Source organism: Bufo bufo, chromosome 2, assembly GCF_905171765.1.
Source record: "Bufo bufo chromosome 2, aBufBuf1.1, whole genome shotgun sequence".
In the NCBI taxonomy this organism is placed as follows: Eukaryota; Metazoa; Chordata; class Amphibia; order Anura; family Bufonidae; genus Bufo; species Bufo bufo.
Window position 1 is genome coordinate 130660182 of NC_053390.1, and position 27421 is coordinate 130687602.

Consider the following 27421-nt stretch of genomic DNA (forward strand, 5'->3'; position numbering starts at 1 on the left):
CCGACAGCGCCAGCCCCACTCTGCTGCCCTTGAAGCGGATCCTGCGCAACCTGTGGTCTAGCAACACTGGGCCGGGTACGCCTGGTGGTATCAGGGACCTCAACCTCATCGTCCGAACTTTGGGTCAGACTGCCACTGCTTTCTACAGGTTCGTATTCTGACCCGCTAGATTCGTCAGATGAGGGTTCCCATTCCTCATCCGACTGGGTCAGAATCCTGAAGGCCTCTTCTGGAAAATACCCCTTCCTTGCCAATTGGTCAACTAAATTTAGGTGGTATTCCCTGAGACTACCCAAGAAAATAAGCAAGCCTGTCTTACAAATGGGAGGCTAGCGAAGTACCGGAGGCCGCTGCGGTTGATAAAAAATATCAAAACTGATTTTTTTTATCGCCGCAGCGCTTGTAAAGTGATTGTGCAGTGATAAAAAAATAATAATAATTTTTGTCACTGCGGCGGGACGGGCGTGGGTGAACGCACGTGTGGGCGACCGATCAGGCCTGATCGGGCAAACACTGCGTTTTGGGTGGAGGGCGAGCTAAGGTGACACTAATACTATTATAGATCTGACTGTGATCAGTTCTGATCACTTACAGATACTATAAAAGTACCAATGCTGATTAGCGATACTGCGGTGCGGTGCGGTGGGCTGGGCGCTAACTGAAGCTAACTACCAAAGGGGCCTAAACTAATCTAAACCTAACAGTCAATACTGGTGGGAAAAAAAAAAGTGACAGTTTACACTGATCACTTTTTTCCCTTTCACTAGTAATTGACAGGGGTGATCAAGGGGTTAATTGGGGTGATGGGGGGGGGCGTGATCTGGGGCTAAATGTGTAGTGTTTGGTGTACTCACAGTGATGTGTGCTCTCTGCTGGGACCAACCGACGAAAAGGACCAGCAGAGAGCACAGAAGCCATTTAACACTTTATATTTATAAATATAATGTGTTAAATGGCTTGTGATTCGATTTTTTGAAAGTCACCAACCTGCCAGCGACGATCATTGGCTGGCAGGCTGGTGACGAACTCCTCCTGTAACTTTTGCCGGCCCACATTGCGCATGCGCGGGCCGGCTATGCGCGTAATCTCGCGTCTCGCGAGATGACGCGCCGATGCGTCTACGAGAAGCAAACCGACCGCCCGCAGGACGCATCCCTGCGCTAGGCGGTCGGGAGGAGGTTAAAATTCGTACTCAGGGAGACATGCAACTTTTCTCAGCAGCTATTTTTCATGCGCAAATATATTAGACCAACCTAAGTGAATATGAACCTTACTGAAAAAGAACCACCAGAGGTCAGACTAAGCGCTCATGGCCCTTGCCCATATTGTGGCCTGCAAACACCCATTGGCTTCAATGGGTCCACAATCTGCAAGATAAGGAACGGTGCGGAGGCACGGATTGGAAGCTCATGGAAGCACTACGAAACATGTTCTATTTTTTTGTGGTGCGGAACGTTTTGTTGTGGGATACCACTCAGAAAACGTAGTCTTCAGGAAGAATCCGGTTTATTGCAGCTAGCTGGGAGCATTAACGGCTTCAATCGCTCAAAGGAAAAGGGGGAGAGGCCCACACTCATCTTATACACATAACCATCTCAACCCAAACTCTCTCTTCCACCTTATTGGATATATCAATGCATGGTGTGCTTTCTCCGTGTTTATTCTACCCAACATCTGCTATCTATTACCAAAACATTCTTCATCCTGTCTAATCTATAGCCCCTCACCCAAGTGAGTGCTACCCCACCTTTGGAATGTGTACCCACACATAAGATCTGGGAATGTAGTGTCTGGCATAATCAGGTGGAATTATACTAAATATTTTTCATTTTCTCCTTCAGTATCTTGCGGATCTCAGACCCATTCAAGTGAATGGCTCTGCATCCGCAAATGGCACTTGGTCGGTACCCGTCGATAAATGTGCCCTATTGTGTAAGTGTGAGCTGCAGGAGGGACCTCCAAGTAGGTGAGAAGTGAGTGTCGTTACCTGAGCCGGTCCCTTAGCCGTCGCCTGTGTTGCTTCTAGCTCCTCGTCCCTTATGTTATAAAGGACATATTGTTCACAGTGTGATGTATATTTCCACTTATGAAGAAGAAAATAATAATTGCAGTGAAGACGCCTGACTTTCCTCTTTCATTTTACATCTTTATTGCTGATAAAAAGACACGGGAAGCCGTCCAGAATCCATGGATTATGTTCTATTGATTTCTTAGACATGATGAAGGATCTGGCTTCTGAATGTACGTTTTCTGTTCTTTTAGTACAGATTTTATGGTGAACCTGTGGTAAAGGCCTGCGTTGAGAATGGAGCGCACTTTGTTGATATCAGTGGAGAACCCCAGGTAAGATTTACCAGTCTCTTCATACACTCCTATGTACTTGTGTGCTTTAGGCTATTTTCTGTCTCTAACCAAGCAATAAATGTGGATTTATGACCTGTGTCCCAAACACTCCGGATATGAGGGCAAACAACGCAGCTGGTAGGTAGCAGGGTATGTCTAATTAGGAGCAAATAGACTATCCTGCACTGCACAGTGTTACTTGTACTTATGTGTACGTTACAATATAGGAGAGACATTGTAACAAATGTGGATTTACTAGCTCCATACCAGTGATATTGTACATTGAATCTCACCTATATTACAATTATCCTGTTTATCGTCGATCTATCTACAACTTGGAGCTTTTTTCGACGTAACAGGCTTGTGCAATCTAGCAAGGACATCCACAAGTGTTAACCTACGGGCTATATATCAGAGTGGATATATGGTTGCCCATCTTGGCATTTAATCTTATTTTATGTGATTTTATTTTTGATATTTTAACTGTATTATTGTGTGACATTCCTGTATTTAAGTGGACATCCGTGTAATAAATTCCATATATTCCCATATAGCGAGTGCCTTTCTCCTATCCATTTTTCTGTCTTCATATACTATTGTCTATCCTCATGATCTTATTGGTATCATGATCAGTATCTTATTGGTGGGGGTCTGACACCCGGGACCCTCGCCGATCAGCTGTTCGAGAAGGCATCAGCATTCACATTAGCGCCGCGGCCTTCTCCCTGCTTTCTCTGCATTTGCCTCTTAATAAATTGAGTGCATTTCTGGCACCCTGTTCAGCCAGAGTAAATCCAATGGGCTGTGATACGCCCTCATGCCAAGCTCCATCCCTTTTATCTCCATTTTAGAAAAGTGGTAAGAAGCTCTAAAAGTCGCAAGTATGGTTTGCGCCATAATTAGCGACTTGTGACCATACTCTTACTCACACACCTATCATGAATGAGGGGCATGGATGCTTGGTATTCTGAAGGCTGGCTTTTATAAGGTGGTGGTGTGATGCTGTCTAATAGCCCATTGATCACACCCGTACTGCTAGTTATGTGCAGCACCAGGGGCGCTGCTAGGGTCTCAAAAGATCCAGGGCCCAACCCCATTGCATATTGCCCAATTCTCTAAGTTGACCGATGCCCCCCCCCCCTTCCCCCCCCCCCCCCCCACAAACACTAGCACTGAAGACATTTTGCTGTACTCTCTATACAGCAGCACATACCTTTCACATCCAGGTGAAATTATGCTTTGGTACCAGGGTGGGGTAAGAGGGGATTGACCCCAGCATGAATATTATTTATGTATATGCTCATGGGGTAATTTTTTGCTTAGGTATCAAAGGAGTCTTCCAGGAAGACCTCCAGAATAAAGGAGCGTGGATGTGGTGTATGTAAGAAGCTCCCTTCTGCCTGGGCAAAACCTATATGTCAAGTTTGTATGAGCAAGTTAATGGAGGAGGAAACTCCGTCTTTAAAGGGCTTCTGTCACCCCACTAGACTGTTTTTTTTTGTTACTTATAATCCCTATACTGCAATTTATGCATACATACTGTAATTAATCATTTTAGTTCAGCAGATTCTGTTAGAAACGTACTTTTAAAATATGCAAATTACCTTGCTACCAGCAAGTAGGGCGGCTACTTGCTGGTAGCAGCCGCATCCTCCTATCCTAAAGACGCCCCCTCCGCATGTTGATCGACAGGGCCAGCGGACGGGATCTTTCTCTGCTGGCCCTGTTTGCATTCAAAATCTGGCGCCTGCGCCGTACCTGTCTTCAGTCGGCGCAGGCGCACTGAGAGGAGGACGCTCGCTCGGCCGCTCCTTCCTCAATGCGCCTGCGCCGGGTGTAGATGTGACGTCATCGGCGCAGGCGCATTGAGGATGGAGCGGCCGAAGGAGCGTCCGCCTCTCAGTGCGCCTGCGCCGACTGAATACCGTTATGGCATAGGCGCGAGATCTTGATAGCAGACAGGACCAGCAGAGAAAGATCCCGTCCGCTGGCCCTGTCAATCAACATGCGGAGGGGGCGTCTTTAGGATAGGAGGATGCGGCTGCTACCAGCAAGTAGCCGCCCTACTTGCTGGTAGCAAGGTAATTTGCATATTTTAAAAGTCTGTTTTTAACAGAATCTGCTGAAGCAAAATGATTAATTACAGTATGTATGCATAAATCGCAGTATAGGGATTATAAGTAGTGATGAGCGGCAGGGGTCATATTCGAATTCGCAAATATTTTGTAGAATATTCGTCGAATATTCGCAAATTCTCGATTTTTTTTTTTTTTTTTTTTTTTTTTTTTTTTTTTTTTACTCGAAAAATCGGAAAGGTAATGATTGTGTAATATGCGAATTTTCGTAATTCGAATTTTCAGATTCAAATTTTTATTGTGAATTTTCAACTTACAACTATTAGACAAAGAAGATTATAGCACTATATTAGCTAAATTGCTCTATATTCGATTTTTTTCGAATATTCGCTATATTGCTATAACTTAATTTTTTCTAATATTCGTAATATTCTAAAACAAGAATATATAGCAATATAGCGAATATTCGAAAAAAACTAATATAGAGCAAAATTCGCAAACACTACTACTCCTAAAGTCAAGTATATTGCAGCCTTCTTATTGGCCCAAAAGCTAGAAGCAGTGAGGGATCATGTGTACTGATAAAAAAAAAAAAAAAAAAAAAAAAAAAAGGGAAAAAATAAATTTGAATATTCGTAATTCCGAATATATATAACTATATTAGAAATATTCGCAAATTTTCGAAGTACCTATATTCGCGATAAAAATTCGAAATTCGAATATTCGTGATCAACACTAATTATAAGTAAAAAAAAAAACAAAAAAAAAACATTTTAGTGGGGTGACAGAAGCCCTTTAATGGACAGCATTAAACAAATGATACGTGAGTAAGGCCTCATGCACACGACCGTATTTTTTTGCGGTCCGCAAAAATGGCTTCCGTTTTTCCGTGATCCGTGACCGTTTTTTCATCCGTGGGTCTTCCTTCATTTTTGGAGGATCCACGGACATGAAAAAAAAGTCGTTTTGGTGTCCGCCTGGCCGTGCGGAGCCAAACGGATCCGTCCTGAATTACAATGCAAGTCAATGGCGACGGATCCGTTTGACGTTGACACAATATGGTGCAATTTCAAACGGATCCGTCCCCCATTGACTTTCAATGTAAAGTCAGGAGTTAATATACCATAGGATCGGAGTTTTCTCCAATCCGATGGTATATTTTAACTTGAAGCGTCCCCATCACCATGGGAACGCCTCTATGTTAGAATATACCGTCGGATTTGAGTTACATCGTGAAACCCAAATCCGACAGTATATTCTAACACAGAGGCGTTCCCATGGTGATGGGGACGCTTCAGGTTAGAATATACTAAAAGAACTGTGTACATGACTGCCCCCTGCTGCCTGACAGGTGCTGCCAGGCAGCAGGGGGCAGCCCCCCCCCCTGTAGTTAACTCATAGGTGGCCAGTGGGCCCCCCCTCCCTCCCCTGTAGTTAACTCGTTGGTGGCCAGTGCGGCCGGCCCCCCTCCCTCCCCTGTAGTTAACTCATTGGTGGCCAGTGGGCCCCCCCTCCCTCCCCTGTAGTTAACTCATTGGTGGCCAGTGGGCCCCCCCCTCCCTCCCCTGTAGTTAACTCGTTGGTGGCCAGTGGGCCCCCCCTCCCTCCCCTGTAGTTAACTCGTTGGTGGCCAGTGGGCCTTCTCCCCTCCCTCCCCCTCCTAATTAAAATCTCCATCCTATCATTGGTGGCAGCGGAGTGTACCGATCGGAGTCCCAGTTTAATCGCTGGGGCTCCGATCGGTAACCATGGCGCTACTGCAGTCCCGGTTGCCATGGTTACTTAGCAATTTGTAGAACCATTATACTTACCTGCCTGCGAGCTGCGATGTCTGCTTCCGGCCGGGCGCTCCTCCTACTGGTAAGTGACAGGTCATGTCACTTACCAGTAGGAGGAGCTCCCGGCCGGACGCAGACCTCGCAGCTCGCAGGCAGGTAAGTATAATGGTTCTACAAATTGCTAAGTAACCATGGCAACCGGGACTTCAGTAGCGTCCTGGTTGCCATGGTTACCGATCGGAGCCCCAGCGATTAAACTGGGACTCCGATCGGTACACTCCGCTGCCACCAATGATAGGATGGAGATTTTAATTAGGAGGGGGAGGGAGGGGAGAAGGCCCACTGGCCACCAACGAGTTAACTACAGGGGAGGGAGGGGGGGGGCCCACTGGCCACCAACGAGTTAACTACAGGGGAGGGAGGGGGGGGGGCCACTGGCCACCAACGAGTTAACTACAGGGGAGGCTGCCCCCTGCTGCCTGGCAGGGGGCAGTCATGTACACAGTTCTTTTAGTATATTCTAACCTGAAGCGTCCCCATCACCATGGGAACGCCTCTGTGTTAGAATATACTGTCGGTTCTGAGTTTTCACGAAGTGAAAACTCAGCTATGAAAAAGCTTTTATGCAGACGGATCTTCGGATCCGTCTGTATAAAAACTAACCTACGGCCACGGATCACGGACACGGATGGCAATCTTGTGTGCATCCGTGTTCTTTCACGGACTCATTGACTTGAATGGGTCCGTGAACCGTTGTCCGTCAAAAAAATAGGACAGGTCATATTTTTTTGACGGACAGGATACACGGATCACGGTCTCGGCTGCAAAACGGTGCATTTTCCGTTTTTTTTTTTCCACGGACCCATTGAAAGTCAATGGGTCCGCGAAAAAAAACGGAAAACGGCACAACGGCCACGGATGCACACAACGGTCGTGTGCATGAGGCCTAAGTCAGAGGCTCGGTTAGCGGTTTGATAAAGCACCGTCCCGGGACTTCTTCCACTGCTGCTAAGGACTCCCCCTCCAGTGACAGTGAGATACTTTTGGGTCTGGAGGAAGAAGGAGAATGGGGGTCATCAGACGATTCTTCTGAAGACGAGGCCACAGGGAGACCACTTTTCCATGTGGAGAACATTAGCTCCTTGGTAAAGGCGGTTAGGGCTACGAAGGGGTTGGAGGATCAGAAGCCACAGCATTCAGTTCAGGATTCAATGTTTGAAGGATTAGGCCCAAAGAAGAGGAAAATATTTGATGTGCATAAGAACATTCATGAGCTGATTGCTAGAGAATGGAAAAGACCGGATAGGAAATTTTTTGTTCCCTCTTCAGTTAAGCGGAAGTATCCGTTCGATGAGGAATTGTCTGCCCCTTGGGATAGCGTCCCAAAACTGGATGCCCCTGTAGTAAAAATGTCCAAAAAAGCTGCGCTCCCCTTTGAGCACATGGGTTTACTCAAGGACCCAATGGACAGAAGGGCAGAAGTGTATTTAAAGAAAAATTGGGAAGCCTCTGCGCCAACTTTTAGACCTGCCATTGCTGCTACATCTGTTGCTAGGTCCATGAAAGTGTGGATGGGGGAGCTAGAGGCTCACATTAAAGGGGGTACCCCTAGGGAGCAATTGCTTTTTTCCTTTCCTGTTATAAACAACGCCTTGGATTTCTTAGCTGATGCTTCTGCGGATACCTTTAGATTTTCCGTTAGGGCCTCTGCCTTATCCAACTCTTCCCGGCGGGCTATTTGGTTAAAGGGCTGGAAAGGAGACGCCAGTTCCAAGGCAAAACTGTGCGCTATCCCTTGTCAGGGAGAATTCTTGTTTGGGCCTGTTCTTGAGGATTTATTGGTAAAAGGCTTCAGACAAGAAAAAGGGCTTTCCCTCTGATAGTCAGCCACCCAAAAGATCCTTCCGTCCCAGATTTAACAATGGGTCCTTTAAGAGGAAAGAAAGAGCTTGACAGTTTGCAGGTCCAAACAAAAAGAATAGGGGTTTTATTTTTTCCGGGTCAGATGCCTCAAAAAAGCAATCCCAATGACGCCAGGGCTCCTGTTGGGGGTCGTCTGTCCCTCTTTGTACACCAATGGCAGAGGATCTCCAACAGCCCCTGGATAAAGTCTGTAATAGGGGAGGGCTTAAAACTAAAGTTCCAGAGTGTTCCAGAGGGAAGATTTCCGGTCAGATCCTGTAAAACATTCTGCCATAGTTTCAGAAGTTTTTTCCCTAATACAGAAAAAAGTGCTAGTAAGTGTTCCATAGCAGGAATGGAAAGAAGGATTTTATTCAACTCTCTTTCTGGTCAAAAAACCAAATGGCTTGTTTCGGACCATAATAAACTTGAAGTGTTTGAACCAATTTTTGCAGTACGAGAGGTTTTGTATGGAGTCCATCAGATCGGTAGTGAACAATCTTTACCCGGGCTGCTTCATGACCACAATAGACCTGAGAGATACATACTACCATGTCCCCATTCAGCCCAGCCACCACAGGTTTCTAAGGGTAGCGGTCCAGTTAGAGAAGATAATTCTACATCTTCAGTTCCGAGCATTACCATTCGGGCTCTCTCAGGCTCCGAGGGTCTTTACAAAGATTATTTCAGAGATGATGGCCCATGTCAGGGAGCAGGACATCATCATTATACCATACCTGAACGATTTTCTACTGGTGGCCCGGTCAGATCAGATTCTCCTGGGTCAGATTGCCTGGTTGAGGGAGGTTCTAGAGAGGCTGGGTTGGGAAATAAACTTAGAAAAATCCAGTTTATACCCAAGCCAGAGATGCAGTTTTCTGGCAATGATTCTGGACTCCACTTCCCAGAAATGCCTACTACCCCTGCAGAAAGCCTTACTGATCAGGTCAAGAGTTCAGCTTCTTCATTCGTCCACGTCATTCACCATAAGAGAGGCCATGTCGGTACTGGGTCTCATGACATCCGCCATTCCAGGAGTGGAATCGGCCCAGTATCATTCAAGGTCTCTTCAGCTAAAGATCCTGCAGCACTGGGACAAGAGTCTCCCCTCTCTGGAGATGGAGATGTCTCTATCCTCCCAGACCCTAGATTCCTTTGACTGGTGGATGGATTTAAAGAACTTACAGAGGGAAGTTCCTTGGACCAGGGAGGTGGTTCTCCCCTTAACCACGGATGCAAGCCTGTCCGGTTGGGGAGCCCATGTGGAGTCCATGCTGTTGCAGGGCAATTGGGACAGCAGTTCTCTTTCCCAGTCGCACAATTTCAGGAAGTTGGACGCGATCAGGATAGCCTTGATACAGAGTCTTCCAATCATCAGGGGCAGAAATCTAAAAATGTATTCGGACAACACGACAGCAGTGGCTTATATCAACTTACAGGGAGGGGCAAGAGCTCAGGGCCTAATGTCTCTAACTTATCAGACTTTCAAACTAGCAGAAACTTCTCTATTATCTCTTTCTGCAGTTCACCTAAGAGGTTCAGACAATAAGATAGCAGACTACCTCAGTCGTCATTGTCTGTACCAGGGAGAATGGTCCCTAGATCAGAGGATTTTCAACAAAGTAGCAGCTTTGTGGGGTACCCCGGAGATAGATCTCTTTGCCACCAGGTCAAACAGAAAAGTAGAGGTCTTCTTTTCTCTTTCTCCGGAGGAGCATCCGAGAGCGGTGGATGCTCTGGCCCAGTCTTGGAAGCAGGGTCTTCTATATGCCTTTCCCCCACTAAAGCTGCTTCCAAGGGTCCTCAAAAAGATCAGAGAGGAGGACGCCACGGTAATAGTGATAGCTCCCTTTTGGCCGAGAAGGGTTTGGTTTTCCAGGCTCTGCAAAATGTCAATAGCAACACCTTGGGTACTTCCAAAATCCCAGGAGCTTCTATCTCAGGGTCCAGTTTTTCACCCAGAGGTGAGAAATCTGCACCTGACTGTCTGGTTATTGTAAAGGAGATTTTAAAGAGTAGGGGTCTCTCTGAGGAAGTAGTAGACACTCTTCCGAGAATTACTTTAGGATTTGGAGGACCTTTTTTAGATTCGCCAAAAGGCCTGTGGATGTTCTAGAGACGCCCGACATCCCGCTTGTGTTGGATTTCCTACAAGAAGGGTGGAAGAAATGACTTAGTCCTAGCACTTTGAGGGTCCAGGTTTCAGCCTTAAGCGCCTTATTTAAGTTTAAGTTAGCAGTTCATCCTTGGATTAAAAGATTTATAATAGCAGTGTCTAAATTATCTCTGGTATGTAAAAATAGAGTACCCCCTGGGATTTAAACTTGGTCCTCTCTGCTCTCACTTCTGACCCTTTCGAGCCTATTGATAAAATCTCCCTGAAGTTGCTCACCCTTAAGCTTGCCATCCTACTGGCCATTACTTGGCTAGAAGGGTCAGTGAGATTGCTGCCTTTTCGGTTGACCCTCCCTATTTGATGATTCTGGAGGATCGGGTTGTGATTTTGCCTGATCTTTCTTTTTTACCAAATGTCTCTTCACGTTTTCAGGAGATAGTGTTATCTTCCTTCTGTGCTTCCCCAAAAAATAAGGAGTCTGAATACCACTGCTTGGATGTTAGGAGGTCTATCCTGCAATATAATTCAGATAGCCTTGGGCTACAAAACTTCAGTTTCTGGTCAATTAAAGTGTAACATTTATTTCTTTATTTAAAAATAATGCGAAACAGGAGAAAAAAAGAAGAAATAACGCTTTTAAAATTTAAAGGTGCTATGTGGATACAAGCGGCAGAGAGATGGAGTTGTTACACCCATATGCCTCCTTTAAATGTATTCTTTTCCCTCTATTTCCTTTTGTCAACACTAAATGTATCACATATTGGAGGATCACCTGACCAGTCGCTTTAGGATAATTCCCTATCTACACCACATTTGATGCGACTGTTGCCACTAAAGTGTCTAAATATGGAGAGTCTGCAGGTGCTCTCCACTAAGACACAATATCCCTCATGCACCTAATTTAAAAAAACACAAAGTATAGCTCCCCCAACATGTTTCACCACTGCTGTGGCTTCATTAGGGGATGGAGCTACTGTCAACGGTAGACAATGGTTGACAGTAGCTCCATCCCCTGATGAAGCCACAGCAGTGGTGAAAGTGTTGACAAAAGGAACTAGAGGGAAAAGAATACATTTAAAGGAGGCATATGGGTGTAACAACTCCATCTCTCTGCCGCTTGTATCCACTTAGCACCTTTACATTTTAAAAGCGTTATTTCTTCTTTTTTTCTCCTGTTTCGCATTATTTTTAAATTAAAGAAATAAATGTTACGCTTTAGGCTACTTTCACACTAGCGTTCGGAGCGGATCCATCAGACGGATTCACTCCGATAATGCAGACGTTTGCATCCGTTCAGAACGGATCCGTCTGCATTATAACTTAGAAAATTTTCTAAGTCTGAAAGTAGCCTGAGCGGATCCGTTCAGACTTTACATTGAAAGTCAATGGGGAACGGATCCGCTTGAAGATTGAGCCATATAGTGTCATCTTCAAGCGGATCCGTCCCCATTGACTTCCATTATAAGTCTGGACGTATCCGCTCGCCTCCGCACAGCCAGGCGGACACCCGAACGCTGCAAGCAGCGTTCAGGTGTCCGCTCACTGAGCGGAGCGGAGGCTGAGCGCTGGCAGGCGGATGCATTCTCAGTGGATCCGCCTCCACTGAGAATGCATTAGGGCCAGACGGATGCGTTCGGGGCCGCTCGTGAGCCCCTTCAAACGGAGCTCACGAGCGGACACCCGAACGCTAGTGTGAAAGTAGCCTTAATTGACCAGAAACTGGACTCTTGTAGCCCAAGGCTATCTGAATTATATTATTTGTTAAATATCCCGGGTCCAAAGGGTCTTGAAATATAACTATCCTGCAATATCTACAGGTCTTGGATATTCTCCTCACGTTTGTTAATTTTGTTTCAGGGAGCAAGGAAAGGATTGTCCGCCTCCTCTCAGTCTATTGCTAGGTGGATTAGACAGGCCATTTCCTTAGCCTACTCTTCTAAAGAGGTTATTCCACCCTCGGGAGTTGGGGCTCATTCTACGAGATCAGTCTCCATATCATGGGCAGAGAACACTTCAGCCTCTATAGAGCAGATCTGTAAGGCAGCTACCTGGAGCTCTCCACATACATTTTTTAGGCACTATAGACTTCAGTTACCTTCTAATGAAGGTCTTTCATTTGGTAGTAAAGTACTTCAGGCTGTGGTCCCACCCTAGACAAATTCTTGCCTATTCTCCAGGGGTGCTGTCATAGGCGAGAAAGAATGATTAGATTCCACTTACCGGTAATCGGTTTTCTTTGAGCCTATGACAGCACCCGGTTAATTCCTGACCCTAGAAAGCTTCCGTAGAGGGGTATGTGTGTATGTGTGTGTAGGTATATGTGTGTGTATGTGTATGTGTATATATATATATATATATATATATATATATATATATATATATAGAAAGAAAAAAAGAAATAATAATAGAGATATTAGGATATGTTGTTCCTGTCCTGAGGAGGTGGAGGCGGTCTCTCCAGGGGTGCTGTCATAGGCTCAAAGAAAACTGATTACCGGTAAGTGTAATCTAATCATTCTCAACCTATATGTGAGATGTACATGGCAAGTGCAGTATAAACACAGCATTATGCTGACCATGGCATTCTGCTTCTATAAGTATTGTATTGTAGTGTGAATTTCCTGTTTAATAATTCTGTCTTCTCCACAGTTTCTTGAGTCAATGTACATGAAGTATGACAGGCAGGCAGCAGACAATGGGGTCTATGTTGTTGGAAGCAGTGGATTTGACTCCATTCCTGCTGATTTAGGGGTTTTATTCACCAGGAACAGTATACAAGGTACTAATAATGTGTTACATTTTGGTTTCATAAATTAGATGGACCCTTCATCAGAAAAGTTTTTTTTTTTTTTTTTGTAAACTCAATATTTATAGATTGTTTTTCTGCTATAAGGGGAGTTTTACCTCTAAGGTAATTCTCATTGTAATAATATGTGGAGAATGACAACCCTGTTGTTCTCTTGATTGGTGCAGATAAGGATGCCCACAGAAGAACCTTGCATTGATTAGTATAATGTGACAGCCACACTACTGGGATAGCAGAGGGGAGGTGCTGTGCTCTAATTCAGTCTCTTATATATGGACTGACTTATGGCTTACAAGAGTGTTAAACATGTTATCTAAGAGATAGTCAGACCTCCAGATGTGGCAGACCTCCACAGTTGATAATACCCACCTGGTCCCCGTCGCTGGATTTGGTCTGTGTGGCTGCAGCTCTGGTACTTCCACTCCCTGTGACACAAGTGGAGCACGTCGCCCCTGTGTCTGGCTGCGGCAGTCACATGTCTCCTGGTTGACGGATGTTGATGCCGGCGCAAAAGGGAGTGGAAGTACCGGAGTGGGAGCAACAAGGACCAATTCCAGCGGCGGGGACCAGGGAGCATCATGAACTGTGCAGGTCTGCCACGTCTGGAGTTCTGATGATCTCTTGGATAACCCCTTTAAGTGAGACTCTGCCATGCTAAAAGTCCAGACAAAGAGGAAGTATCAGACACTGGACAGGAACTAGTATACATGGAGCGAGATCAAAAAATTATATCCTAAAGACCATCTACTGTTTTTTATGGAAAAAATATTCCCATGGGGGTTATTAATATGTGGTGACATGTTTTAATGGAAGCGTCCCTTTAGTTAGCTGATAATTATTTGTAATAAAGTTTCCATTGTTTCTTTTCTAAAAAATTAAACCTAATACCGTAGGTGACCTATGTATGCTTTTGTGCGGTAAAATTCTGGACTCCAGGCCAGGCCCTATTAACATTTTGAGGACACAACAATTGACTATTTTTTACCCCCCCCTACCTTCCTTCCCAGACACATAACTTTTTTATTTTTCCAATCACATAGCCATATGAGGGCTTGTTTTTAGCAGGACAAGTTGCACTTTCTAATTTCACCATTTACTTTTGCATATAACGTAATGGGAAGCTGGAAAAAATCCAAGTTGGAAAAGAGACAATTGGCCCATAGTTTTATGGGTTTGATTTCTACAGCATTTGAATTGCGGCAAAACTGACCTATTACCTGTGTTCTCTGGAACACGTAAAAAAAAGTTTGTTCTTTGCATTGTCACATTCTGACTCCCATAACTTTATATATTTCCATCCACGGAACTGTTTGAAGGCTCTCTTTATTTTGGAGTGATAGTTTTTATGTTACTGCGTACATTGCTTGCAAGGTCAGTGGAATGTGGATAATTCTAAAGAAATGTAAGGATTTTTTTTTCTGATTCTCAGGAACCCTGACAGCTGTACAGAGTTTTTTGTCTTTCAAGTCTGGAACAGAGGTTAGTTTCATTGATTTATTTGATTACTTATTAAAATAAACAATGCCATTGATGTATAGACGGGGAAATATTTCTCTTGGAAAGGGCAAGAAATCTTTGATGCAGATTTACTAATCCTATAGATCAGTGGTGGCGAACCTATGGCACAAGTGCCAAAGGGGGCACTCAGAGCCCTATCTGTGGGCACCCAGGCCCTGGAAAAAGTCTATAATGTACCAATATGCCTTAGAATTTTCCTGCCATTCATCAGCGCAGGGCGCACTATGAGCAGTACAGGCACTGAATGTAGGCAGGCTATTATTGATAAAGTACATGGAATATATACTATATTGGACTGCAGTATTCAGGTTAAATTGCCGTGTTGGCACTTTGCGATTAATACATGGGTTTTGGGTTGCAGTTTGGGCACTCGGTCTCTAAAAGGTTCACCATCAATGCTATAGATGGTGTAAACGTGCAGAAGCGGTCTAGACATGCGACAAACTTATTACAGCGGCTCTGGCTGGATGAGAAATTGGGTGCAGGGGATAGACACTTTTGTTTAGCTTTATACTATTTATTGGTTGGTTTAGTTTGAGACAGAATTTTATGCCAGAATTGTGGTGCAATCTTGGTTACAATTTAGTTCATGCCCCTTTACCCCAAATCCACTTCAAAGTATTGTAATGCGCTGTAAAGGGGATCAGACCCCCCCCCCCCCAAAAAAAATTTAAATAGGGAAAATAAGTAGACATATTAGGTATCGCCGCATCCGTGTCGACGGGCTCTATAAAAATATCACATGACCTAACCCCTCAGGTAAACACCATAAAAAAAAGAATAAACAGTGCAAAAAATAACATTTTTTGTCACCTTAAATCGCCAAGTGCAACACCAAGCAATCAAAAAAGCATATGCCCCCCAAAATAGTACCAATCTAACCGTCACCTCATCCCACAAAAAATGAGCCCCTACCTAAGACAATGACCCCAAAAATAAAAAAACTCTATGGCTCTCAGACTATGGAGACACTAAAACATGATTTTTTTTTTTTTTGTTTCAAAAATGCTTTTATTGTGTTAAATGTATAAAAAATTTAAAAATTAGACATATTAGGTATCCCCGGGTCCGTAACAACCTGCTATATAAAAATACTACATGACCTAACCCCTCCGGTGAACATTAAAATAATAAAATAAAAACGGTGTAAAAAAAAACATTTTTTTGTCACCTTACATCACAAAAAGTGTAATACAAAGTGATCAAAAAGTCATACACACCCCAAAATAGTACCAAACTGTCATCTAATCCCGCAAAAAATTTGATCCTACCTAAGACAATCACCCAAAAAATAAAAAAAACTAGGGCTCGCAGAATATGTCTGTGGATTGAGGCTTCAGTGGCTGAAATAATATCAACTATTGGTATGGTTCTTGGTGTGATTGCAAAATTCAACCCTTTGTGTGAAGGAGGCCATCTACGTAAAAATGGAGAAGCCAAGCTTAAATAGAGGCGGGGGGGGGGGGGGTTAAACATCTATTGTCTGCCACATACAATGCTGTCTTGACACCTTTTTCTGGGAAGTATTTATCACCTACTGACTCCAATTAGGATAATGGAATCAACACCTTTGACCCCATGCTGGGTATAATGACCTCTGACCCCATGCTGGGTATAATTACCAGATGTTGATTCAGTTACATATTTATTCCCAGAGAATTCTTGTACAGTCACTCAGAATTGAGAAAGCTTGTTGGAAGAACGAGTGAAACGTTTTCAAGAAATCTACAGTACGTCCAGTTGTCTTGATTTATTCTTTACAGATATAAATAAACATAAAATAAAGTATACATATTAGGTATCGCCACGTCCGTAAGAACCTGCTGTATAAAAATATCACATGAACTAACCCCTCAGGTAAACACCGTAAAAATTTTTTTAATAAAAACTGTAAAAAACGCTATTTTTTGTCACCTTACATCACAAAAAGTGTTATAACAAGCAACCAAAAATCATATGTACCCTAAAATAGTACCAACAAAACTGCCACCTTATCCCGTAGTTGCCAAAATGGGGTCCTTTTTTGGAGTTTCTACTCTAGGGGTGCATCAGGGGGGTCCTCAAATGTGACATTGCAGCTTAAAATTATCTCAGTGAAATCTGCCCTCCAAAAACCATATGGCGTTCCTTTCCTTCTGCGCCCTGCCGTGTGCCCATATAGCAGTTTACGACCACATATGGGCTGTTTCTGTACACTACAGAATCAGGGCAATAAATATTGAGTTATACAGTATATATATATATATATATATATATATATATATATATTTAGTATCATTGTATTTTTCTTCTCTTCTACATTTTGTCTTTTGAACATAGCACTTTTTATTCCATTCTACCACTTAAGATATTTCCACTCTTCATATTATTCTTATCCCTTATTTTCGAGTATCATTATTATTGAGTTTTATCAAACCCTCGCTTTTAATACCTACAAAAATCCCCCCCCTTTGAGTACAAATTGTACATGTATATACTTTTTTGTTATAATTTATGTTTCTTGTAGACTTGATAGAGGGGTCCTGCGCACCCCGAAACGCGTTGTCTCTCAATAATCCCGTACTTGTCAAATCCGGTTGTGATTTGCGCCTCACGTCCACCAGCTCGTCAGACCACAAAAGTCGTGACGGGCACCGTCAGTATTTCTAGTAATTAACGAAGTGGCGACTTTGCCCTCGCCCTTGGTTCTTTTGGACACGGCAGCTCCAACCTGATACCTAGTTAATCCAGCGGACCTTCATCACAGTTGCACCCAATCGGTGCAACCTAAACAGGTGAGCAGCACATATTCACCTTAAATTGAAGAACGCTGTTTCATCTTTACCTATTTACCCTATGAGCGCCTTTCTCATTCTGTGGCCACATATAGGCAGAGAAAGAGTCAGGCCGTTCTGAAGGGGTGGTAGGGGTCGGGAAGTTGGAGAAGGTGGGTGCGATTACGTCAAAGGACGCACCAGAGTTGGTTGAGTGGCTCACTCAGCCTTACGCTTCTGCACCCTCCTCATCCTCTGTTATCTGCCCCCTTCTCCCTCTCTGCCGTGTGCACCCTCAAAGACACCACCACCACCATAGCCCCTCCACTCGAGTCAGAGGAATTATTTTCCCATCCATTACCAGACCTTGCCAAAAATGGCTGTGCATCGATATCCGATGAGGAAGAGGAGGTAGCAACGGCCGCCACCCAGCGGTATGACGACAGTACCCAGATCAGCCCAAGGAGAGTGGTCCCCACTGTTACTGCCTACTCCGAGATCTCTAATGTCAGTGGTGGTGAAGGTGACGACGACGACATGTCGATGGACGTCACTTGGGTGCCTACAAGAGAGGAAGAGGAGAGGAGTTCAGAGGTAGAGACAGAGCAGCAGATAGGGAGGAGAAGGAGGAAAAGCAGGCAGAACTTGCCATCCACCATGCACGGTCACATCTGGCGCTCCAAGGACACCGGCACATGGCTCCGCAATGTGGACTTTTTTTAACGTGTCAGCTGCTGACAATAGTGTTACCATCATGGATGTCCAAAAAATAAAAAAATGGAGACAGCACGTCCAAAAGGTGGAATTTTATTCCAGATGCAACATTTTGGCTTAGTGATAGCCTTTTTCAAGCATAGTGTTACCATTTTGTCAATAGTGTTACCATCTGCAGCCTGTGCTGTCAACGCATAAGTCTCGGTAAGCCCAACACTCACCTAGGGACGACCACCTTAAGAAGGCACCTGGCCTCCCATTACCGAGCCAACTGGGAGCAACTCCGTCAGAACCTACAAAGCCACACTCCCGGCGCTCCACGTCCTGCCTCTTCTCCTTCTCCTCTGATTTGTCCTCCAAATGTTCGAGCGTAAAAAGTTGATGACGCTGGATAACCCTCTTACCCAATGGCTGACCGATGGCTTGTCGGAACAGCTAGCCCACCAGCTACTGCCATATAAACTGGTGGACCCGGACGCCTTTACAAAATTTGTGGCCATTGGTACACCGCAATGGAAGGTCTCCGGAAAGAAATATTTCTCCCAGAAGGGCATCCCAGAACTATATGGCCACGTTCAGCGGCAATTGAATATATCTCTGGCACACAGTGTCGGTGCCAAGATACATCTGACCACAGACTCGTGGTCTAGCAAACACAGGCAGGGAAGGTACATAACTTTTACTGCCCACTGGGTTAACCTTCTGATGGCCGTCAAGCATGTAATCCGTGGCATCCATGTGGATTTGGTGTTACCGCCATGGATTGCATGCAGGCCTGCCTCTTCTTCTACTCCATCCTCCGTCTCCTCCTTGGCTGACTCCTCCTTTTCCACTGCTACCACCTCTTCTGCTGCACACCTCAAGCTCCCCAGAACCTATTCGATGTGCCATGTGAGACGTTGCCATGCTGTGCTGTGGCTGTTGGACCTGGAAGCCAAGAACCACACCGGTCCTGTGCTGCTTTCAGCTCTGCGATCACAGGCCGATCAGTGGCTAACCCCACTCAATTTAACAGTTGGTAAAGTGGCGTGCGACAATGGTGTCAATCTGCTGAGGGCGCTGAAACAGGGCAAAATGACACACGTGCCGTGCATGGCACACATCCTGAACTTAGTTGTGCAGAGATTCATTGCCAAATACCCTGGGGTCCAGGACGTCTTACGGTAGGCCAGGAAAATCTCTGGCCATTTTAGAAGATCTTACACGGCCATGGCTTTTAGGCCTTTACTCCCATGACCTAAAATATCACTTTTCTAGGCTCCAGCAGGGCACATTTTTGAGAGTTTCCCTTTACGACGCATAAAAATGGCCCCTGATTAAAATACATATTTTTTGTGGGAATTTTTGCCATTTATCCTCCTCTGGTATGTCACTGTCCATGTTGTGGGACTATTTGTGCACTTTAAGTATTTGGTGGCTACAAATATGACCTGAAGGTTTTTCAGGTTCGCCTGCCATTAAAGTGAATGAGGCCCGCCGCGAATGTGTGGTTCGCAAACATTTGATCGCAATCGCGCTTTCGGAAACGTCCCAGGCCGATGTTCGTCCATCACTAATAGGGAATGGTTAAAGGGATTCTGTCACCAAGTTTTAGGCTATAGAGATACGGACATGCACAGCTAGATCGCCGCTAGCATGTCCGCAATATTCCTGTCCTATAGGGCTGTGTGCTTTTATTTTCTTTAAAAAAGGATTTTAGAGATATGTAAATTAGTCTTGTAAGGTGCCCAAGGGTCTGTACGAACCTTCCTGGTGCCCAGCCACGCCCGCCTGTGAAGGAGCCCAGCACCGCCTATGTCCTCCGAATCTCCTCCTTTCGTCACGATAGATTGCCGTAATCTCGCGATGCGCAGTTCCTTCCCTGAGGCTGATGCCAGCACAGGGAAGGAACACTATACCGGCACTGCGCAAGCGCGAGCTCGCGGCAATCTATCGGTGACGAAAGGAGGAGATTCGGAGGACATAAGCGGTGCTGGGCTCCTTCACAGGCGGGCGTGGCTGGGCACCAGGAAGGTTCGTACAGACCCTTGGGCACCTTACAAGACTAATTTACATAACTCTAAAATCCTTTTTTAAAGAAAATAAAAGCACACAGCCCTATAGGACAGGTATATTGCGGACATGCTAGCGGCGATCTAGCCGTGCATGTCCGCAGCTCTATAGTAGGGATCGACCGATATTAATTTTTTAGGACCGATACCGATAATCTGTGAACTTTCAGGCCGATAGCCGATAATTTATACCGATATTCAGTTTTTGTTTTTTTTTTAGAAAAAAAAAAATCCTACACAAATCTGCTGTTAAATTAACATGTTTATTGTTAACATTTAGATTTTTTTGTAAATCTTTCTTTTTCATTGGTGATACTAGTCAAATACAACAAATTGTACCACTTCTTTTTCTTTAAATATCAGTCAAAAGGTAACAACTAACAAGAAAGAACAACAATGTTCAAATGTGGACATCACCTGATTCACCTCCCACCACCACAGGTTGACATGTTTCAAACTGTAGCGTTCTTAGGCTACTTTCACACTTGCGGCAGAGAAATCCGGTAGGCAGTTCCGTCGCCAGTTTTTTTGGCCGGAGATAAAACCGTAGCATGCTGCGGTTTTATCTCTGTCCTGATCAGTCAAAAAGATTGAACTGAAGACATCCTGATGCATCCTGAACGGATTGCTCTCAATTCAGAATGCATTAGGATAAAACTGATTAGTTCTTTTCTGGTATAGAGCCCCTGTGATGGAACTCTATGCCGGAAAAGAAAAACGAAAGTGTGAAAGTAGCCTAAGTTGTAACCTCCTGGACATTCGAAACATGTCAACCTGTTATGGTGGGAGGTGATGTCCACAAGATGAAACCTGTGATATGAAATTAAAAATAAATACAATGCAAGTGCAACGGTAAATTTTTCCAGTGCTGGAATTTATCCTTTCACATTTATGTGCCGAGAGCCCGCCTTGGTACACAATGAGAGAATATTTAGAATTTCTTCAATACTTCCAGTTGAGAAGGAGTACATTGTAGTGCAGAAAGCACAACATTTCTGCATGCTCTCCTGTTAAACGGCTTCTGTTCCTTTCGTAGATTGCTGAGACTTCACTAAAAACACGCTCACTAGGTACAGAGGAGGGTGGAGAGCAAAGGTATCTTCTGGCATAAGAAGCAAGGGTTTTAAAGCGTGCCTCATTTTCTTTCCACCACTCAAGTGGATTGTCCTTTCTATTGATCACTGGTTCTTTCAAATAAAGATGAAGCTCATCATCAAGGCAGATTTTTGGTATAGTTAGAGAATCCTCTACATGAGGCCCCAATAAAACGCTGAACATGGCATCAACTTGGCCATGTTTAAGCCTTTTTTCCATGTGTTTCCTTTTTGGGAATTTGTATGTTTCTGTGGCATCATCAACCTGCTCTTCCAGACTAGTAGTACTAGTAGTAGGCTCTTCCAGACTAGTAACATCAGGCTCTTCCAGATGTGACCTTTCTAGAACCTGCACCTCCTTTTGCATATCTTCTGTCAGCCATTCTTTTGCCTTGCTCAATACATTATCAGAAGAGAAAGCATGATGTTTGAATCGAGGATCTAAAAGACATGCCAACACTACGTTTATATTCTCTTCATACTTCAAAAAACGTTTGTTGAGGCTTTCCTTCATGACCTCCCTAAGCGTTTTAATGCCTCGTGTAGTGGGCCCTTCATTCTCTTGAAGAAGCATCTTCAGCACTCTCACACATGGAATGACGGATGACACACTTGAGTCGTTATGGCTAACCTCTAGGGTCACTTCCTCTATTGGGAGGAGGGTCTGAATCAGATTTGCTACAATCTCCCACTGATCAGCATTAGGGCAGGAATATCCTCCATGTTCACCGGCGTAGATGCTAAGAGCTCGCTTCTGTTCCAGCATTCTTTGTAGCATATGGAGTGTGGAGTTCCACCGTGTTGGAACAGCCTGAATCAGGCTGTTTTGGGGCAGGCCAAGGTCTGACTGAATGCACCTCAGTCGGTGCTTGGCAATGAATGAATGGTGGAAATGACTTGCGCACTTCTTTAGCATTGCAATTATGTCGATCACAGCTCTCTGGCTTGACAGACCATCATTTACTACAAGTTGCAGGGTGTGTGCCATGCAGCTGAGATCTGACACTTCAGCAAGCTTCATTCCTTTCACCATGTTTGCTCCGCTGTCTCGAAGCACAAGCATCACTCGATCTTTGGTTATCCCCCAGTCATCAAGCATGCCTAGAAACATTTCTTTAATGTACTCGCCAGTGTGGGATCCTTGCATCACCTTTGTGTTCAACACCAACTGCCTTTTTGTCCATCCATTATCAATGAAGTGACACGTAAGACTCATTAGTGATTCTGTTGATCCAGACCAGCAGTCGGTAGTGAATGAGAGTGAATTGCCAGCGTTCTCTGGCTGTAACATTGTTTTCACTTTCTGAACCACCTTGTGATGAATCTTTGGCAGCATTTCCGTTCTGTAAAACTTTTCATTTTTCAGCGTGTACCTTGGCTCAACTATGGACATCAAGCGCTTAAAGCCAGAGTCAGACACCATTGTAAATGGCTGGTTATCAGTAACCATCATCTCTGTGATTGCTCTGTCCAGAAGTTGGGATCTTTCATCGGAATTTTGCCACTTTGTGTGTTTCTGAAATAGGTCTTTTATTTTTGGCTGGAGTAAAGTTGGTGTTTGAGATGATTCCCTTTCTTTTTCTGCGTTATTAAATAATTCAACATGATTAATTCTTAGATGGGTCCAAAGATTTGATGTATTCTTTGTTTTTGCAGTTGCAGATCCCATGCTCACATTGATTTTGCATGTGTTGCACATTGCCCGTCCTGGGGAGGGTTGACTAAAATAGTCCCAGACTATACTTTTATTTTTTCTTTGTGCATCCACCTGCATTGAAAGAAGAGGGTAACATGACTACTAGTGCTATTAGCCTTTTAGGAACAGTACAGATTAAGGAACAGCGCGCAAGAAATATGTGGAATTGAGGGGGGAGTAAAATATATATAGAACAATAAAAGCTTGTGAGGTGGAGTGTATGATGTAGTATATGAGCTGAGGTGTGTGTGTATATATATATATATAACACTGTAGTCTGTAACTGTATATGTATAATATAATGAGGTATACTATATTAAATATATATATACCTCACATATACAGTGTGTTAAACCTCATACTACATCATACACTTCTTAGGCTTCATGGCATGCACACATAGCTGTTTTGGTCCGCATCCAAGCCGCATTTTTGGCAGCTCAGATGCATACCCATTAACTTCAATGGGGCCGCAAAAGATGCAGACAGCACTCCGTGTTCTGTCCGCATCCGTTGCTACCTTCCATGGCCCCGCGAAAAAAATATATAACCTGTCCTATTGTCTGCGCTTTGCGGACAAGAATAGGCAGTTATATTAAAGGCTGAGTGTCCGTGCCGTTCCGCAAATTGCAGAACGTGCACAGACGCCATCCGTGTTTTGCGGACCACAAAACACACCAAGGTCGTGTACATGAGGCCTTATACATACCTCATATTACACATATACAGTGTATAATACCTCGCTCAAGTCATAACTACATCATACTCTCCTTAAAGTCCTTATATACCTGATAATAGTATACATAATATATGTGTGTTATATATATATATATATATATACCTCATAGTCATACTATTATACATATACTGTGTGTATTATATACCTCATATTCATACTACATCATACACACATTATAGTATGTAATTGTAATGTGTGTATGATGTAGTATGAGGTATATAATACATATATAACACACTGTATATGTATAATAGCATGAGGTATATATAACACAACTATGTATAGGTATACTATTATCAGGTATATAAAGACTCTAAGGAGTGTATGATGTAGTATGAGCGAGGTATATGATATAATATAACACACTGTATGTGTGTAATATAATGAGGTATAGGAGTCCTTATATATACCTCATTATATTACACACATACAGTGTTATATATCATATACCTCGCTCATACTATTATCATACACTCCTTAGAGTCCTTATATACCTGATAATAGTATACCATCATATACTGTGTTATATACCTCATATAACACATATACAGTGTGTTATATGTATTATATATACCTCATACTACATCATACACGCATTACAATACAATTACATACTATATAATGTGGCACTGTGTATGATGTAGCACGGTCGAGGTATAGAATACATGATATAACACACTGTATAATAGTATATGAGCCTGAGGTATATAAGGTGATTCAGATCGTAGGAAAAATATGACGGCGCACGTATTTATTTTACCATGGCACAACTGTATATGGAGTCTAGACTAGACTGTAATGGTGGCAGCCGCAGGCACTCTGGTTCTCGCCTCTGCCCAACACTGTGACCGCCTCCAATGACGTCAGCGTCTGCTACGGAGTTCCGTTCGGCACGTTGAAGGCAGACACGCCCACAAGCGTAGTCTCTCCTGTAGTCCCGCGATAGTTGGCACTGGCAGCCGAAAGACATGGCCGGACTGACTTCGGACGGGCACATGCAGCGGGCGGCGGGCAGAGGGTGGCGGGCGGCGTAAGCATTATCGGTGGTATCGGCAGTTTAGATGCCGATACCGATAACTTGCAAAAACATGAATATCGGCCGATAATATCGGCCAAACCGATAATCGGTCGATCCCTACTCTATAGCCTAAAACTTGGTGACAGAATCCCTTTAAAGAACAGAGAGCAGCCAGAAACATAAAATGTTGTAAAATGTTTGCGCAAAAAAGTGAGACTTTGTATACCAAAAAACTGGTGTACAAGTTTTTATGATACCCTGGAAACGTGGTAGCAAATGTGATTAACACTGTCACTACTAGAGTTTTTTTCGTTTTTGCGTTTTAATTTTTATTCCGTTTCCTTGAGTCACTCTTTTATATTTCCATTGTTTGAGGGCTTATTTTTTGCAGGAAAAGTTGAAATTTTTAATGCCAACATTAATTGTGGCATAAAATGTAGTGGGAAGTGGTAGAAAAATTCCAAATAGGGTGGAATTGGAAAAATAACGCAATTCCTCCACTGTTTTACGGATTTTGCTCTCACAGCGTTTTGTTTGTGGCAAAACTGACCCATTCCCTTTATTCTCTGGGTCAGTACGATTACAACGAAACCCCATATGTGCAGGTTTTTTTATGTCTAAATAGTGTAATAATAAATGTAAACTTGGAAAAAAAATTTTTTTTATATCACCATATTCTGACCCCCATAACTTTTATATACTTATGTATACTGAGCTGTGTGGGGGCTCATTTTCTTGCAGGACAATCCGTAGTTTTTATTGATACCATTTTAGACTGTGTGTGACTTTTTGATCACATTTTATTACATTTTTTGGATCAAGAAAAGCAATGAAAAAATGACAAATCGGTCATTTTGACCCTTTTTTTCATTACGCCATTTTCCGTATTGGAAATAATTTTTTAGGTTTTGATAGTACGGGTGTTTTCGGTTGCGGTGATACCCAGGAAGTTTATATTTATTGTTATTTAGGTATTTTTTTTATTATACGTAAAGGGTGGTGATTTAAACTTTTTTTTTTTTTTTTTTTTTATATGTTTTAAAATATTCAGTTTTTTTATTTTTCAATTTGTGCTATCAGGGATTTTTAAAATGAGTTTTGGACTGCAGATTGTACATTTCTTATCCTGGCCTGCCATCTGTTTGCCAAAATAACAATTGCAGCATGAACACTATAAGCCTCGCCAGCGAGACTTACAGTGTTCAACGCAACTACCGATGCCCACATTGGCCACATGGGGCATCGATAGCCCAGAAACGCAAGCTTTTGGGTTTTTGCGCATTTAGATGCCGTGATCTCACTTGATCACGGCTTGGCATTATTGCCGATTACAGTAATTAGCCGCAGGTCTCTGCTCTATGAAACAGCGGAGACCTGCCGGCCATGTACAGCGCTGGAGCAATTTGGAGCAATTTTTTATGATAGCATTTTACTCATTTTGGACTAAAAATCATTTTTTAAATTAGTCTTTATTAAAACAATTTTAGCAGTTTTTGTAATGCATGCGGTTAAAAATTTGTAGACTGTCCCTCCTGAGTTCTGTCAGCTGACGGCGTATGTGAAACCTTGTCTCTGATCTCCTGAACTCATAAACACTCATTATAGCTAAACTCTTATCAAACTGATAAGAATATGACTTAACCACCTCCGGACCGCTGTACGCACAGACGCGTCATGGAGGTGGTTGATTCATTCCTCCTGGACGCGCCGGCGCGTCCTCTCGCGATAGCCGAGATTTCCTGTGAACGCGCGCACACAGGCGCGCGCGCTCACAGGAACGGAAGGTAAGAAAGTGGATCTCCAGCCTGCCAGCGGCGATCGTTCGCTGGCAGGCTGGAGATGTGATTTTTTTTAACCCCTAACAGGTATATTAGACGCTGTTTTGATAACAGCGTCTAATATACCTGCTACCTGGTCCTCTGGTGGTCCCCTTTGTTTGGATCGACCACCAGAGGACACAGGTAGCTCAGTAAAGTCCCACCAAGCACCACACTACACTACACCCCCCCCCCGTCACTTATTAACCCCTTATTCACCCTTGATCACTCCTGATCACCCCATATAGACTCCCTGATCACCCCCCTGTCATTGATTACCCCCCTGTCATTGATCACCCCCCTGTAAAGCTCCATTTAGACGTCCGCATGATTTTTACGGATCCACTGATAGATGGATCGGATCCGCAAAACGCACACGGACGTCTGAATGGAGCCTTGCAGGGGCGTGATCAATGACTGTGGTGATCACCCCATATAGACTCCCTGATCACCCCCCTGTCATTGATTACCCCCCTGTCATTGATCACACCCCTGTAAAGCTCCATTCAGACGTCCGCATGATCTGATCCATCTATCAGTGGATCCGTAAAAATCATGCGGACGTCTGAATGGAGCTTTACAGGGGTGTGATCAATGACAGCGGGGTAATCAATGACAGGGGGTTGATCAGGGAGTCTATATGGGGTGATCACCACAGTCATTGCTCACGCCCCTGTAAGGCTCCATTCAGATGTCCGTATGCGTTTTGCGGATCTGATCCATCTATCAGTGGATCCGTAAAAATCATGCGGACGTCTGAATGGAGCTTTACAGGGGTGTGATCAATGACAGGGGGGTAATCAATGACAGGGGGGTGATCAGGGAGTCTATATGGGGTGATCACCACAGTCATTGATCACGCCCCTGCAAGGCTCCATTTAGACGTCCGCATGATTTTTACGGATCCACTGATAGATGGATCGGATCCGCAAAACGCACACGGACGTCTGAATGGAGCCTTGCAGGGGCGTGATCAATGACTGTGGTGATCACCCCATATA

The 27421-nt window shown here is 43.9% G+C and overlaps 1 protein-coding gene across 1 annotated transcript in view; it reads left to right on the forward strand.

The window, feature by feature from the left end:
• The window catches only part of LOC120992503 (saccharopine dehydrogenase-like oxidoreductase), a 117934-nt gene that overhangs the window by 12626 nt on the left and 77887 nt on the right, over positions 1-27421 (forward strand). The window contains exons 3-5 of the mRNA XM_040421518.1: positions 2263-2343; positions 12864-12993; positions 14450-14499. Coding sequence (XP_040277452.1) covers positions 2263-2343; positions 12864-12993; positions 14450-14499 — 261 coding nt within the window. The remainder of the gene's footprint in view (positions 1-2262; positions 2344-12863; positions 12994-14449; positions 14500-27421) is intronic.